Source organism: Pelodiscus sinensis, chromosome 28 (assembly GCF_052426305.1).
Source record: "Pelodiscus sinensis isolate ZL-2025 chromosome 28, ASM5242630v1, whole genome shotgun sequence".
Taxonomy (NCBI): Eukaryota; Metazoa; Chordata; order Testudines; family Trionychidae; genus Pelodiscus; species Pelodiscus sinensis.
The window spans coordinates 16,123,885-16,137,124 of NC_143079.1; the positions used below are offsets into that span (position 1 = coordinate 16,123,885).

General features: G+C 45.7%; 1 protein-coding gene across 2 annotated transcripts in view; it reads right to left on the reverse strand.

Annotated features, from left to right (window-relative positions):
* GMCL1 (germ cell-less 1, spermatogenesis associated) overlaps nt 1–13,240 on the reverse strand; it is a 42,526-nt gene that overhangs the window by 15,766 nt on the left and 13,520 nt on the right. For both annotated transcript variants that reach the window (XM_075910866.2, XM_014571518.4), the window contains 3 exons: nt 12,535–12,619; nt 12,021–12,111; nt 11,028–11,168 (listed from right to left, as the gene is read on the reverse strand). In XM_075910866.2, the coding sequence (XP_075766981.2) occupies nt 11,028–11,168; nt 12,021–12,111; nt 12,535–12,619 (317 nt within the window). The remainder of the gene's footprint in view (nt 1–11,027; nt 11,169–12,020; nt 12,112–12,534; nt 12,620–13,240) is intronic.

A 13,240-nucleotide genomic window follows, 5' to 3' on the forward strand; every position in this document is an offset into this window, starting at 1 on the left:
CTAAAATAAAAAAAAACATACATAAATGTTGGAATTTCTTTGGAGGCGGGAAAGGGGATTTTATATAACATTTAAAATAAGGAAATAAAATTATACTGAAATGAAAAGATTCTTTATTAATTAAAAAGCCAATTCATATCCAGTCAATTGACATTTCACTGGTATGCTCACCTCTAAGACATATCTGAACTATTTTAAGTTGCAAGTACCAATAAAATTATCCTGCTCAAATTGGCAAAGTAACTTACAAAACCACATATATCTTTTGTTCTCCAATCAGCACCATTCTGAACTTACGGGTGAACAGATTCCCCTCTCTTCTCCTCTTGCCCCCCATCTCTGCCCCAAAAAGAACAGTTACAAAAGGGTTGGAATGCAGTTCAACTATAGCTTACTGGTATACAGCATTTTTCACATAATAAATCGAAAAAAATGATACTTAGAAGTACAGTAGAACAAAGGAAATCCTTTACATAGCAGGCATTCCTGTCTCCATCTCAAGTGAACGATCATATTTGAACATTATGCAATTAGAAGCATAAAACTGAAATGTAAGAGCAGTGAAGATTCAAATATGCCTACACTCAAAGGAAATAGAAGGATAATTCCTATTTCTTATGTAACACTTTTCATCTGTACATATCACAGCACTTCACAATAGAGATTAACCAATTAACCGATAAGCATCAGCTTACCGGTTCCGGTTAAACTTTTCTGACAGCATGCTCCGGCTCCCACGTGCAATCTCATGCTGCAGGCTGTGCAGTATAAGGCTGCTTATACTTCAGAGCTCACAGCACAGCCAGCTCCCTGGCTCCTGGCCCAGCTCTTGGAGAGCCAGATGCTGCCCCGCACTACAGATTCTACAGTATCAGGGACCACAGCACAAGGTGGCAGCTGGCTCCCTGGAATCAGGACCATCAGCCAGCTGTGCTGCAGGCTCTACAGTATAAGCTTTCTATTGCAGAGCCCGCAACAGGTATAACCAACTAAGATTTTTAACGATTACATTGTTACTTTTTTAAAACATTTTTTACATCCCTACTTTGCAATGTTCAATGTATTTATCTTCACAACACAACCGTGTGATGGGAAAACAACAGCATCCCAATTTTACAGGTAGGGAACTGAAGCACAAAAAGGCTAACGCCAAGATAACACAGCAAATCCAGAGCTCAGCAGGGAACTGAACTAGTCTGCCATACCCTAAACCAGGGCTACTCAACTTTGGAAGCCCTGGGGGCCACAATGATACTCACAGCACATGCCAAGGGCTGCAACTTAAATGTGGTTGCATATATATGTATATATGCAAATATATTCAAATAGCTTATTTCACACTAAGGGACATGAATACAAAAATTAAGGCAAGATCACACAACACACAGGCCCCACCGAAGTCAGTTCTGCTGATATTAATACAATGCAATATTTTTATCCAATTTCCACACATATGACAGCACTTTTAATGAGCAATGAGAATCCAGGAATTTAACTACTAACACACACAGCAACAGAAGACCATTATATTGACTGCTTTTTTGTTTTAGCTCCCACCCACGGGCCGCAAACAACGGGCTGTGGGCCTAGCCCACGTGCCACGTGTTGAGTAGTCCTGCCCCTAAGCCAGGTTACGTCTAGACTACAAGCCTCTTTCGAAAGAGAGCATCTAGAGTGCAACCACTTCTTTTGAAAAAGCGAGCCGCTTTTTCGAAAGAGAGCACCCAAGCAGTCTGGATGCTCTCTTTCGAAAAAGCCTAGTTGCATTCAAGAACGTCTTTTTTAGAAAGAGCACTTTCGAAAAAGAGCATTCTTCCTTGTAAAATGAGGTTTGCAGTCAAAAAAAAGCCACCGTGTTCTTTCGATTTAATTTTGAAAGAAAGCAGTGGCAATCTAGACACAGGTGAAGTTTTTTTGAAAAAAGGACACTTTTAAAAAAAAACCTGTAGTCTAGATACACCCCAATGCCTTACCCACAGGACCAAAACCTGATATGTGTTGTTATAGGAAAATTTATAGCTATCGCAGTTTGATAAGACAGGACAGTTCTTAGGTAAACATTAAAGATGGCTAATGCAGCGGTAGGTAACCTGCAGACCATAGGGGTTCTATGTGTGGCCTGCAAAGCATTTTATTTACTAGTACCCATTTGCATTCTAGCCCACAAAAGCTTATACCCAAATAAATGTATTAATCTAAGGTGCAAAAGGACTGCATATTTTGGCTAAAACAGACTAAGGCAATTATCCCTCAAACTCAGGTGGTTTCAGTCTGCATAATTTTTTCCAACCAGTATTAGTGAAGTGACACATGCATAAAATAAAGGCATGTAAAGTACAGTACATGCTGATTGCATGCAATACTGACTATGAGAGTTGTCCATTAAGGAGTCCCTCTACATTCAAAGCACTACCATGGTTCAATTGACACACACTACAAATTCTAGGTAAACAAGTACAATTAGTAAAGCTACCCTGTACCAGGAGATTGTCTTTGTTATGACTAAGGATGTTAAGTAATGGGTAACTGACTAATCGAATAGTCGATGAATTTTTGCATCAATTAGTCGTTAGGCCTTAGGCTGTTGCTACACTTCAAAGGCAAAAGCACCGAAGCCTGGGGTCAGCTGGGGGACTCCCCCGCTGACCCTGGGCTCTGTGCGGCACTGCCACTTTGAAGTGCTGGGAGGAGCCTGACACTAGGCTCCCCGGCGTTTTAAAGTGGCAGCCCCAGGCTTGCCGCTTTGAAGTACCCCCACTTCTTCCCCTCCCCCTTGCTGCCTCTAATAGAAGCAGCAAGGGGTAGGGGGAGAGGAGTGACTAGTCAACTATTCTGTCAACCATCCAATAAGCATTTGCTTATCGGATAGTCAACTAGTTGACTATTCCTTCACATCCCTAGTTACGACAATCTTGTGGCCCACTGAGATGAAGGAGAGCCACTCATGCAACCCACTCACTGGCCTAGGTTGCCCATCACTGGGATCTGGAAGGTAGGCCCTCCCTGCCAAAGCATCTAGTCTCGCACCCACGAATTCTATGACCTGGGTAGGAACAAGTGTAGACTTCGCCTCATTCAGCCACAGCCCCAACCTCAAAAAGGTTTGCTTGGCTAGATCTACGAACCGAGAGACCTGATCCCTTGACCTCCCTCTGATAAGCCAATCGTCCAAGTAGGAATAGACATGGACCCCATTCCTTCTCAGGAAGGCCGCCACCACAGCCATGCGTTTTTTAAAACACCGTTGGTGCTGTGGACAAGCCAAAGGGTAGCACTGCAATCTGGTAGTGGTGGGACCCTACAACAAACCTCAGGAATCTCCTGTGGTGAAGGGAAATAGAAATGTGGAAGTATGCATCCTGTAGGTCGAGGGCAGCATACCAGTCTCCAAGATCGAGTGAGGGGATGATGGAGACCAGCGTTATCATCTTGAAACTTTTTTTTTTATGAAGATGTTGAGCCTTCTGAGGTCCAGAATTGGGTGAAGGCCCCCCCCTTGGACTTCGGGACAAGGAAGTAGTGGGAATAAAACCCCTTTCCCCTGAATTCCAAGGGAACCTCCTCCATTGCCCCTAGGGAAAGGAGCTCAGAGACTTCCTGCTGGAGGAGGTACTCGTGAGAGGGGTCCCTGAACAGGGACAGAGAAGGGGGTGGGAGGAATGAAGGGATAGGAAAAGGATAGAATATCATAGACTCATAGACTCATAGACTTTAAGGTCAGAAGGGACCATTATGATCATCTAGTCTGACCCCCTGCACCGTGCAGGCCACAGAATCTCGCCCACCCCTCTTAGAATAATCCTCTCACCTATGTCTCAGATATTGAAGCCTTCCAATACTTTGAAGGCCCCAACATGCAGAGAGTCCTTCAGCTGTGATCTGTGCCCAATGCTACAGAGGAAGGCGAAAAACCTCCAGGGCCTCTGCCAATCTACCCTGGAGGAAAATTCCTTCCTGACCCCAAATATGGCGATCAGCTAAACCCTGAGCATGTGGGCAAGACTCACCAGCCAGACACCCAGAAAGTTCCCTATAGCAACTCCTATCATCCCTCCATTGACCTATTTCCAACTGGAAATGAATGGTCAATTAGTTACCAAGATCATGTTATTTCATCCAACCATCCCCTTATCATAGAATCAGAACTGGAAGAGACCTCAGAAGGTCATCAAGTCCAGCCCTCCGCTCTAGGCAGGACCAATCCCATCTAAATCAACCCGGCCAGGGCTTTGTCAAGCCGAGACTTAAACACCTCTAGGGATGGAGACTCCACTACTTCCCTAGGTAACCCATTCCAATGCTTCACTACCCTCCTAGTAAAATAGTTTTTCCTAATATCCAATCTGGACCTCTCCCACCACAACTTGAGACCATTGCTCCTTGTTCTGCCATCTGTCACTACTGAGAACAGCCTCTCTCCATCCTCTTTGGAACCTCCCTTCAGGAAGTTGAAGGCTGCTATCAAGTCCCCCCTCACTCTTCGCTTCTGCAGACTAAACAGACCCAAGTCCCTCAGCCTCTCCTCGTAGGTCATATGCTCCAGACCCCTAATCATTTTGGTTGCCCTCCGCTGGACCCTCTCCAATGCGTCCGCATCCTTTTTGTAGTGGGGGGCCCAGAACTGGACACAGTACTCCAGATGTGGCCTCACCAAAGCCGAATAAAGGGGAATAATGACATCTCTGGATCTGCTGGCAATGCTCCTCTTAATGCATCCTAATATGCCATTAGCCTTCTTGGCTACAAGGGCACACTGTTGACTCATATCTAGCTTCTCATCCACTGTAACCCCCAGGTCCTTTTCTGCAGAACTACTACTTAACTGGTTGGTCCCCAGCCTGTAACTATGCTTGGGATTCTTCCGTCCCAAGTGCAGGACTCTACACTTGTCTTTGTTGAATCTCATGAGATTTCTAGTGGCCCAATCCTCCAATTTGTCCAAGTCACTCTGGACCCTATCTCTGCCCTTTAGCGTATCTACCTCTCCCCCTAGCTTAGTGTCATCTGCAAACTAGCTGAGGGTGCAATCTATCCCCTCATCCAGGTCATTAATAAAGATATTGAACAAAACCGGTCCTAGAACCGAACCTTGGGGCACTCCACTAGAAACCGACCTCCATCCTGACATCGAACCGTTGATCACTACCCGCTGGGCCCGGCCTTCTAGCCATCTTTCTATCCATCTTACCGTCCATTTATCCAATCCGCATTCCCTTAACTTGCTGGCAAGAATATTGTGGGAGACCGTATCAAAAGCCTTGCTAAAGTCAAGGTATATAACATCCACTGACTTTCCCATGTCCACTGAGCCAGTTACCTCATCATAGAAGCTAATCAGATTGGTCAAGCACGACTTGCCCTTTGTGAATCCATGCTGATCCCCTTGCCATTACCTCTAGGACTCAACAGTCCAACGTTATGATACACCAGGCCTCGTGGAAAGGGAACAGTCTGTCTGAGAAGGGTCGATCTGAGACTACAGGCAGTCCCCGAGTTACGCGGATCCGACTTATGTTGGATCCGTACTTATGAACGGGGCTTTTCTCGCCCCGGAGGACGCGGGCAGCGGGACCGCCCAGACGCGCTGCGGTCCCGCCGCCTGTGTCCTCCGGGGCGAGAAAAGCAGCTCCGCGTCTCCCTGGTCTGCTGGGGGACCCCCCAGCTGAACCAGGGAGATGCGGAGCAAAGCCACGGAGAATGCAGGCGGCGGGACCATGGCGCGCCTGCCCAGTCCCGCCGCCCGCGTCTCCCTGGTCTGCTGGAAAGGGGGAGGGCGCAGACCAGGCTTTTCTCGCGGATGCCTGTGGTAGAGCAGCTAGGGCGCTGCCGGGTTGGTCCCACAGCGCCGCTCCTCGGCGCTGCGGGGACCAACCCGGCAGCGCCCCAGCTGCTCTGCCCCAGGCGTCCAGATTCAGCCGCTGTTGAAACTGACCAGTGGCTGATTCCAGGAAGCCGGAGGCAGAGTTGCTCTGCCCCGGGCTTCCTGGAATCAGCTGCTGATCAGTTTCAGCAGCAACTGACTTGGGGACACCTGGGGTAGAGCAGCTGGGGTGCTGCCGGGTTGGTCCCCGCAGCGCCGCACCTCGGCGCTGCGGGGACCAACCCGGCAGCGCCCCAGCTGCTCTGTTCCAGGCGTCCAGATTCAGCCGCTGTTGAAACTGATCAGCGGCTGATTCCAGGAAGCCCAGGGCAGAGAAACTCTGCCTCCGGCTTCCTGTAGTCAGCCACTGGTCAGTTTCATCAGCGGCTGAATCTGGACGCTAGTTCCGACTTACCTACAAATTCAACTTAAGAACAAACCTACAGTCCCTATCTTGTACGTAACCCGGGGACTGCCTGTACAGCCGGTGTGTCGTCCTCGGGCATAACCTCAAACACCCAACCTGGGACCCTGGGACTTATTGGGTGGCCCCTGATTGTAGTCCAAGCCCAAACGAGAACGTCTCCTCGTATTGCGGGTGGAACCACCTCTATTTCTGTGCCTGCTGTCAAACCAAGCCCCGACTGTAGCTCCTCTGCCCCCAGGAGCTCAAGGGGCAGCGTTGAGGCGCGGGGGTGTGCAGGCCCAAGGATTTCAGGGTCGCCCTGGAGTCCGCTATCAGTTTGCTCCGAGAACAGGCCTGTTCCCTCGAAGGGAAGCTCCTGCATGGTTGTCTGCACCTCCAGGGGAATTCCGGAGACCTGCAGCCAAGTCTCCGGCGCATAACGATGCCGGTGGCCATGGTCCTGGCAGGAGAGTCTGCTGCAATGAGAGCAGCCTAAAGGGCCAACCTAGATACCACCTAGCCCTCTTCAGTGACTTCAAACTCCTGCTGCGAGTCTTGAGGCAACCTGGCCTTGAACTTATTGGCCGCTACCCAATTGTTAAAAGCGTACTGGCTGAGCAGGACCTGCTGGTTAGCTATCCTCAGCTGTAAACCAGCCGTCTCATATGCCTTCCTCCCCAGGAGTTTGAGCTTTTTTGGGCCCCTTACTTTTGGGCGTGGGCCCCAACTGCCCCTGCCTCTCCCACTGTCAGGCCGCCTGCACCACTGCCGAGCCTGGCGGGGGGTGGAAAAATAAATGCGCGTGGACCGCCTGAGGGACAAAGTACCATCTTTCTACCCGTTTCTGCATAGGGGTTATGGAGACCGGGGTTTGCCAGAGGGTCTTCATGATTTTTGCCACCATCTCGTTCAGTGGGAGGGCAATTTTAGTGGGGCCCTCCGCCATAATTATGTCAACCACTGGGTCTTCATCCTCCTTTACCTCCTGAGCTTGAACCCCCAAATTCTGGGCCAACCTTCTGAGGAGATCTTGGTGTGCCCTCACGTCCATGAAGGCCATCAGGGGCGACAGGCCGGCCAAGGCCCCATCCAGAGACAAGGAAGACGACTCCTTCACCACCAGCGGATCTTGCAGGACACCAGTCCCAGATTCCTGTGTCAGACATGACACTGACTGGGCCTGCGTAGGGGGCTGGACGACATCCTGGGAGGGAACACCTGTTCCAAGCAACCCTGTGGGGCTAGCTCTGCTCTCCGACTCCACTCTCACCAGCAGAACTGCCGAGGGGAGTGACCTATGCTCCAAGTAGGAAGAGGCACCAACTGACCCTGACCTCACCAGGGCCTGGTAGTATGCCCACGGGGTCCAGAACAGCCATTGCGGATGGGGTTGCCACTGGGGAGGCCAAGTCTGCACCTCTGGATGCTGGTGCCTCTGGGTCTGCGACTGAGAACTCAAACAGTGCCAAGACCTGGACCGGTATCGAGGGCTTGACCCAGAACACCTGGAGGAAGACCTCGAAGAGAAGGACTCAACATTGGATTCAGAGGAACACTCCGATGCCGACCAAGGCTGTGCTGCTGAGCATTCCGGGTCCCTCTGGGCCTGACTGGACATTGCTGCTGGCTTGCCTCGGTGCCAGAGGCGGCATGGACGCAGAGTCCGGTGCCAGCGGACGTGGAAGTGGAGACACCTGTGGCCTATCCCTCGCCTGGTCCTGAGCCCCCAAGGGCAGTGCCGGCTGTAGTAAGTTGAGGGTCAGTAACATGGAGTCAGCAGGCCTAAATAGAGGCCTGTAACATGAAAACAGCAACATGTCTGCAATCTAGACTTAAGCACTTCATTTTTAACCACTTTATCTTTCCTCTCAATCCCTTGGTGCAAATTTGCATATCTTCTTCTGATCCCTTTTTCGGAAGAGGTTTTTTGGAGGGGAAAAAAAAAGGCAGTCTAGACGGGGATTTTCCACGTAAAAACCCCCTTTTTCGAAAAAACCCTGTAAACCTCATTTTTTGAGGAATTAAGGGCTCTTTCAAAGAAGAGGGGGTTTTGCATGGAAAAACCCCATCTAGACTGCTTTTATTTTTTTCGTAAAAACCTTCCAAAAAAGGGATTGGAAGAAGATATGCAAATTTGTGCCAGATTTGCATATCTTCTTTTGGAATCCGAGTGTAGTCTAGGCGTGCCCTCAGTGGTGTCCAGTGTTCCCTCTAAGATTTGCCACCCATGAGACAAGTGAATTTTGTCTTGTGCACCAGTATTGAGTTCGTGTGCGCTTGTTCAGATGTGTGTCACTGTGGCACCCAAGTTATTAACAAATCTCTTATAAACCTCTCCCTTTTCTCTCTGGGTATGTCTATTATATGCCATTATACAAGGCATTGATGAGACCCCATTTGGAATACTGTGCAGTTCTGTTCTCCCATGATTAAGAAGGATGAATTCAAACTGGAACAGATACAAAGAAGGGTCACTAGGATGATCCGAGGAATGGAAAACCTGTCTTATGAAAGGAGACTCAAGGAGCTTGGCTTGTTTACTTTAACCAAAAGAAGGCTGAGGGGGGATATGATTGCACTTTTTAAATATATTAGAGGGATAAATACCAGGGAGGGAGAGGAATTATTTAAGTTTAATACCAATGTGGACACAAGAACAAATGGATATAAGCTGGCTAGTAGGAAGTTTAGACTTGAGATTACACGAAGGTTTCTAACCATTAGAGGAGTGAAGTTCTGGAACGTCCTTCCAAGGGAAGTAGTGGGGGCAAAAGATCTATCTGGTTTCAAGATTAAACTAGATGGGTTTATGAAGGGGATGGTTTGATGAGATAACATGATCTTGGTATCTAATTGACCATTCTTTATCAGTGGGAAATAGGTCAATGGAGGGATGATAGGAGTTACTATAGAGAACTTTCTGGGTGTCTGGCTGATGAGTATTGCCCATATGCTCAGGGTTTAGTTGATCGCCATATTTGGGGTCGGGAAGGAATTTTCCTCCAGGGTAGATTGGCAGAGGCCCTGGAGGTTTTTCGCCTTCCTCTGTAGCATGGGGTACAGATCACAGGTAGAGGATCTCTGCATCTTGGGGTCTTCAAAGTATTTGAAGGCTTCAATATCTGAGATATAGGTGAGAGGATTATTCTAGGAGGGGTGGGTGAGATTTTGTGGCCTGCACTGTGCAGGGGGTCAGATTAGATGATCATAATGGTTCCTTCTGACCTTGGAATCTATGAGTCTATGAGTCTAATGTCAGAGAGGCTAAGATGCAAAACTAGATAGGCAGTGATAAATAAGGAAGGGAGAGATGGGTTTGTCCATTATCACAGACATTGTAAATTGAAGTACAGGATGTCGCCCAAAACAGTAACACAAAAGAGGGATTCAAGGATAGAGCAAAATATAACCCATAGACAAAGAAGGCCATGCAAAAGGAGAAATGGGTGGAATAGACAATGAGGTAGCAGAAGAAGCAAAAAGGACAGTTTCATAAAAACCAAGCATGGATAAGAAGTTGAGAAGATTTAAACACTGTCTTTCTCAAAGATCAGGGAGGATAAAGTACAGACCTTGAGATCATCACAAAGCTTTGCGAAAACAATTTAAGTGGAGTGAAGGTGATGGAAACCAGATCCAAGAGGATCCAGGATAGAGATATGGAGAAGAGGAAATCAAGGCAAGTTGTGTAACAGCAGGAGCGGCCCGAGACGGGCTGTGGCAGCTGGCGCCCAAGGCAGAACGAGCGATCAGCGCCCCCGCCTGCACAGCCATCAATGGGTCAATGTCATCATCGGGCGCCCCGGGCACCCTGTGACATCATCAGGTGCCGTTGAAGGTGGTGCCCTAGGCAACGGCCGAGTCGGCCTATAGCCACAGGCTGCCCCTGTATAACAGGCACGCTCAATTAACTTAGCAGTGAAAGGAAGAAGGAAGTTAGAAAAGCAAGTGCTCCATCTACAGGAAAATGTGAATGCCTGGTAGCAGTACATTTTCAGTTCAGGCCCCTGACTAAGAATTAATATTTCTGATCATCTGGTAGTGCCCACGTTTATTAAGCTTCAGAGCCAGAAGCAAATACCACTTGCTTACTCAGGATTGTGCGAACAGAGCAAGGATGAGTCCCATTTATAATGCAATTTATATTAACATTTTAGTTCAACCTTTTTCTTTCATACACATTCTTTTTCTCTTAATAGTGACATGTGCACCTCAAATTAAAAGAAGTTGGACATATCTTACACATTAGAAAACAAAGAGAATAACCGAACAGCCAGCCAACTGCCTTGCTGAAGACAACACAAGAGCTTTCATCCCTCCAAACATTATCTATTGGTAAAGTAACATATGCCTTCTGAGACACAAGAGAACAAAGCAATCAACTCTTGCAACTCCTTCAATTTCAGACACTGACCTATTAAATTATTACCTTTCAATTGAATGCTTTACCCAATTTTCTATTAAACAGATGACGCATATGAAGCTTTGTTATTAAAAAGGATATTCAATTAATATTTACATTCTATTACATATTTTGTTATTGATTTACATTACTCCAATAATCCAGCGATACTGAGGCAATTTTACAACTGTGCTGGTCATGATGAAATAACCAAGAGTCCAACAAACATTTTAGAAAAGTATGTAAGTGAATAAAAACGTTATATCAATGCATCTAACAAAGGCATTAGCTCAAAAGCTTCATTCACAATTTGTTTAATCAGAAAATATGAAAAATGTCCAATCAAAATATTTGCTTACCTGAAGGTACTAAGGCATCTCGCTCAATGATGCTTGCTGATGCCAAATCACTGATGATATATTGCAATCTCAGGTGTTTGAATACTGTCAAGAATGCTCTTCCTTGCTCAGATTCTAAGAATGCAATGTCATCCTCAAAATCTGCAACATTACAAGAGACATACACATCTAGGAGTTTCCTAGAACTTTTTCATTTTGATTTAAAATATTTATACACATTTAACTGAAGGTCCTACGCTCTCCAAATAGAGAAAGGAAAATTACGCGTTGCAAGCAACTTTAACAGCCTGCAACAGAATAGATTGCTCAATTTTAAGGAAGTGATTAGCATTCAAATAACTGTAAATGAAAAGTTACTGGTTCATTTTTCCTACTCCAGCACCGTTGGGACCTGACCAGTGCTGAATCAGAGAATTTGCCAGTCAATATTGTCAAGCAGTATTACCAACACTTCCACTGCTTACTGGCTCTTGAAAGACATTTAGGGAAAACAACAGCACAGCACACTGATAGCCTGGACTGTTGGCTGTAAACAAACTTTATGGTATGTGGGACACTTGGCTGCACCCAGTAGCGGACATTCCCCTAACTAAAATCATGCCAGACCATGGAGGTTACTGGACCAGAGAGGTTCAACCTGTATTAGACCAAATTGTCTTTATCCACTGAAATACAAAAGAGTTTGGCCAGAATTTCCGAAAAATAGAAGATGTCACTAGACAAGTCAATAATAAACATAAAGCAGTTTACCCTGAAATGATTTTGTTTCAGCACGCATGGCCAAAATGGCTAAAGGGAAGACTTCTTAACAGTATAATGAGAACAGGAAGTTAGGTCAAATAAATTACTGCACCTCTTCGGTATACATGGGACACTGTTTCTGGAGGGAGCTGAAGGACAACTGCACTGTACCTGCTGCTGGATGTATTGAGCACTGAAATTCTAAATCCAGCACCTTTTTCACAAACACTATATCTATACAAATAGACTTACCTTTTCTACGCTTGGAAAACCAGGCATCTGCTTCAGTTAACAGTTGTTTTAGTGGTCCATTCCAAGAAGGCACTAGCTGAAGGAACATCCACTAAACAAAAACAATATTTGTAAGCTTATTTTAGAGTCATAAAACATAATATAAACACCCAAGATTAATAAATTTTATGTTATAGCTACTAAGAAGCTCCTCATAAAAACAAGTAATGAATTCTACTGCTTATTATTAGACATTAACTTTGTATTCATCACAACACTAGTATAATAAAATATAATTATGATTAGAAGGATGTTTTCACAATAAAATGATCTGAAAACAGTTTAAAATTGTCTCTATACAGATTTTAATGTTCACAGCAAAAAATCAAAATATAATAAATTTCATAATATTACTTTACACTACACCACTGAAGTATCAAAAATTTTAAACAAATCAAACTAAATTAAATCCTGATGTAACTTCACTGGCTTCAATAATCTTATACCAAGGGCAATCTGGGTCCTAAGTAGGTACCTTCTTGAGAGCGGTATACACATCCATCTCCACTTGCATTACAAATAGGTTAGAAGAGCTGATCAACTGTTTCATGAGGTTTATGCTGGAAAAGACAAAATACTATGAGATGGGATGTGTAAAACTAAGTCAATAAAGTAATTAGTAATAGCACAGAAGAAAGAGTAAAGGAAGTTAATTCACTCTTCCCATAGGTAAGTGAAAAGTAGAGCTGATTGGGCATTTCTTAAAACAGCAGTTTGTTGCTGTAAAATGCAGCTCTGTCAAAACAAACTTAAGAAAAGGTCTGCTTCTGACAAAACTTTAGCTAGGAAGATTTTTCCACCATCACCTGGGAATTTCTGATCACAAAAAGCACAGAATTACCATTAGTTAAGTGATTAGGATATGAGAGTCCTACTCTGTGTGATCTGGATAAAGCGAGTTTCCCTAATTACCAGACTACTCACTGGCAAGTCTGAAATGGATCTCTACAACCTCTCCTATTCCTTGGGCCAAAAGGGCATGTCTACACAGCAGGGCTGAACTCGAAATAAGCTACACAACTTGAACTACGTCAGTTCTGAATATAGGCAAACAACACGGGAATGCAGGGGCAATATTAGAAAGGCAAAGGCACAAAATGAGATCAAACTAGCCACAGGCATAAAGGGAAACAAGAAGACCTTTTATAAATACATTAAAAGCAAGAGGAAGACCAAGGACA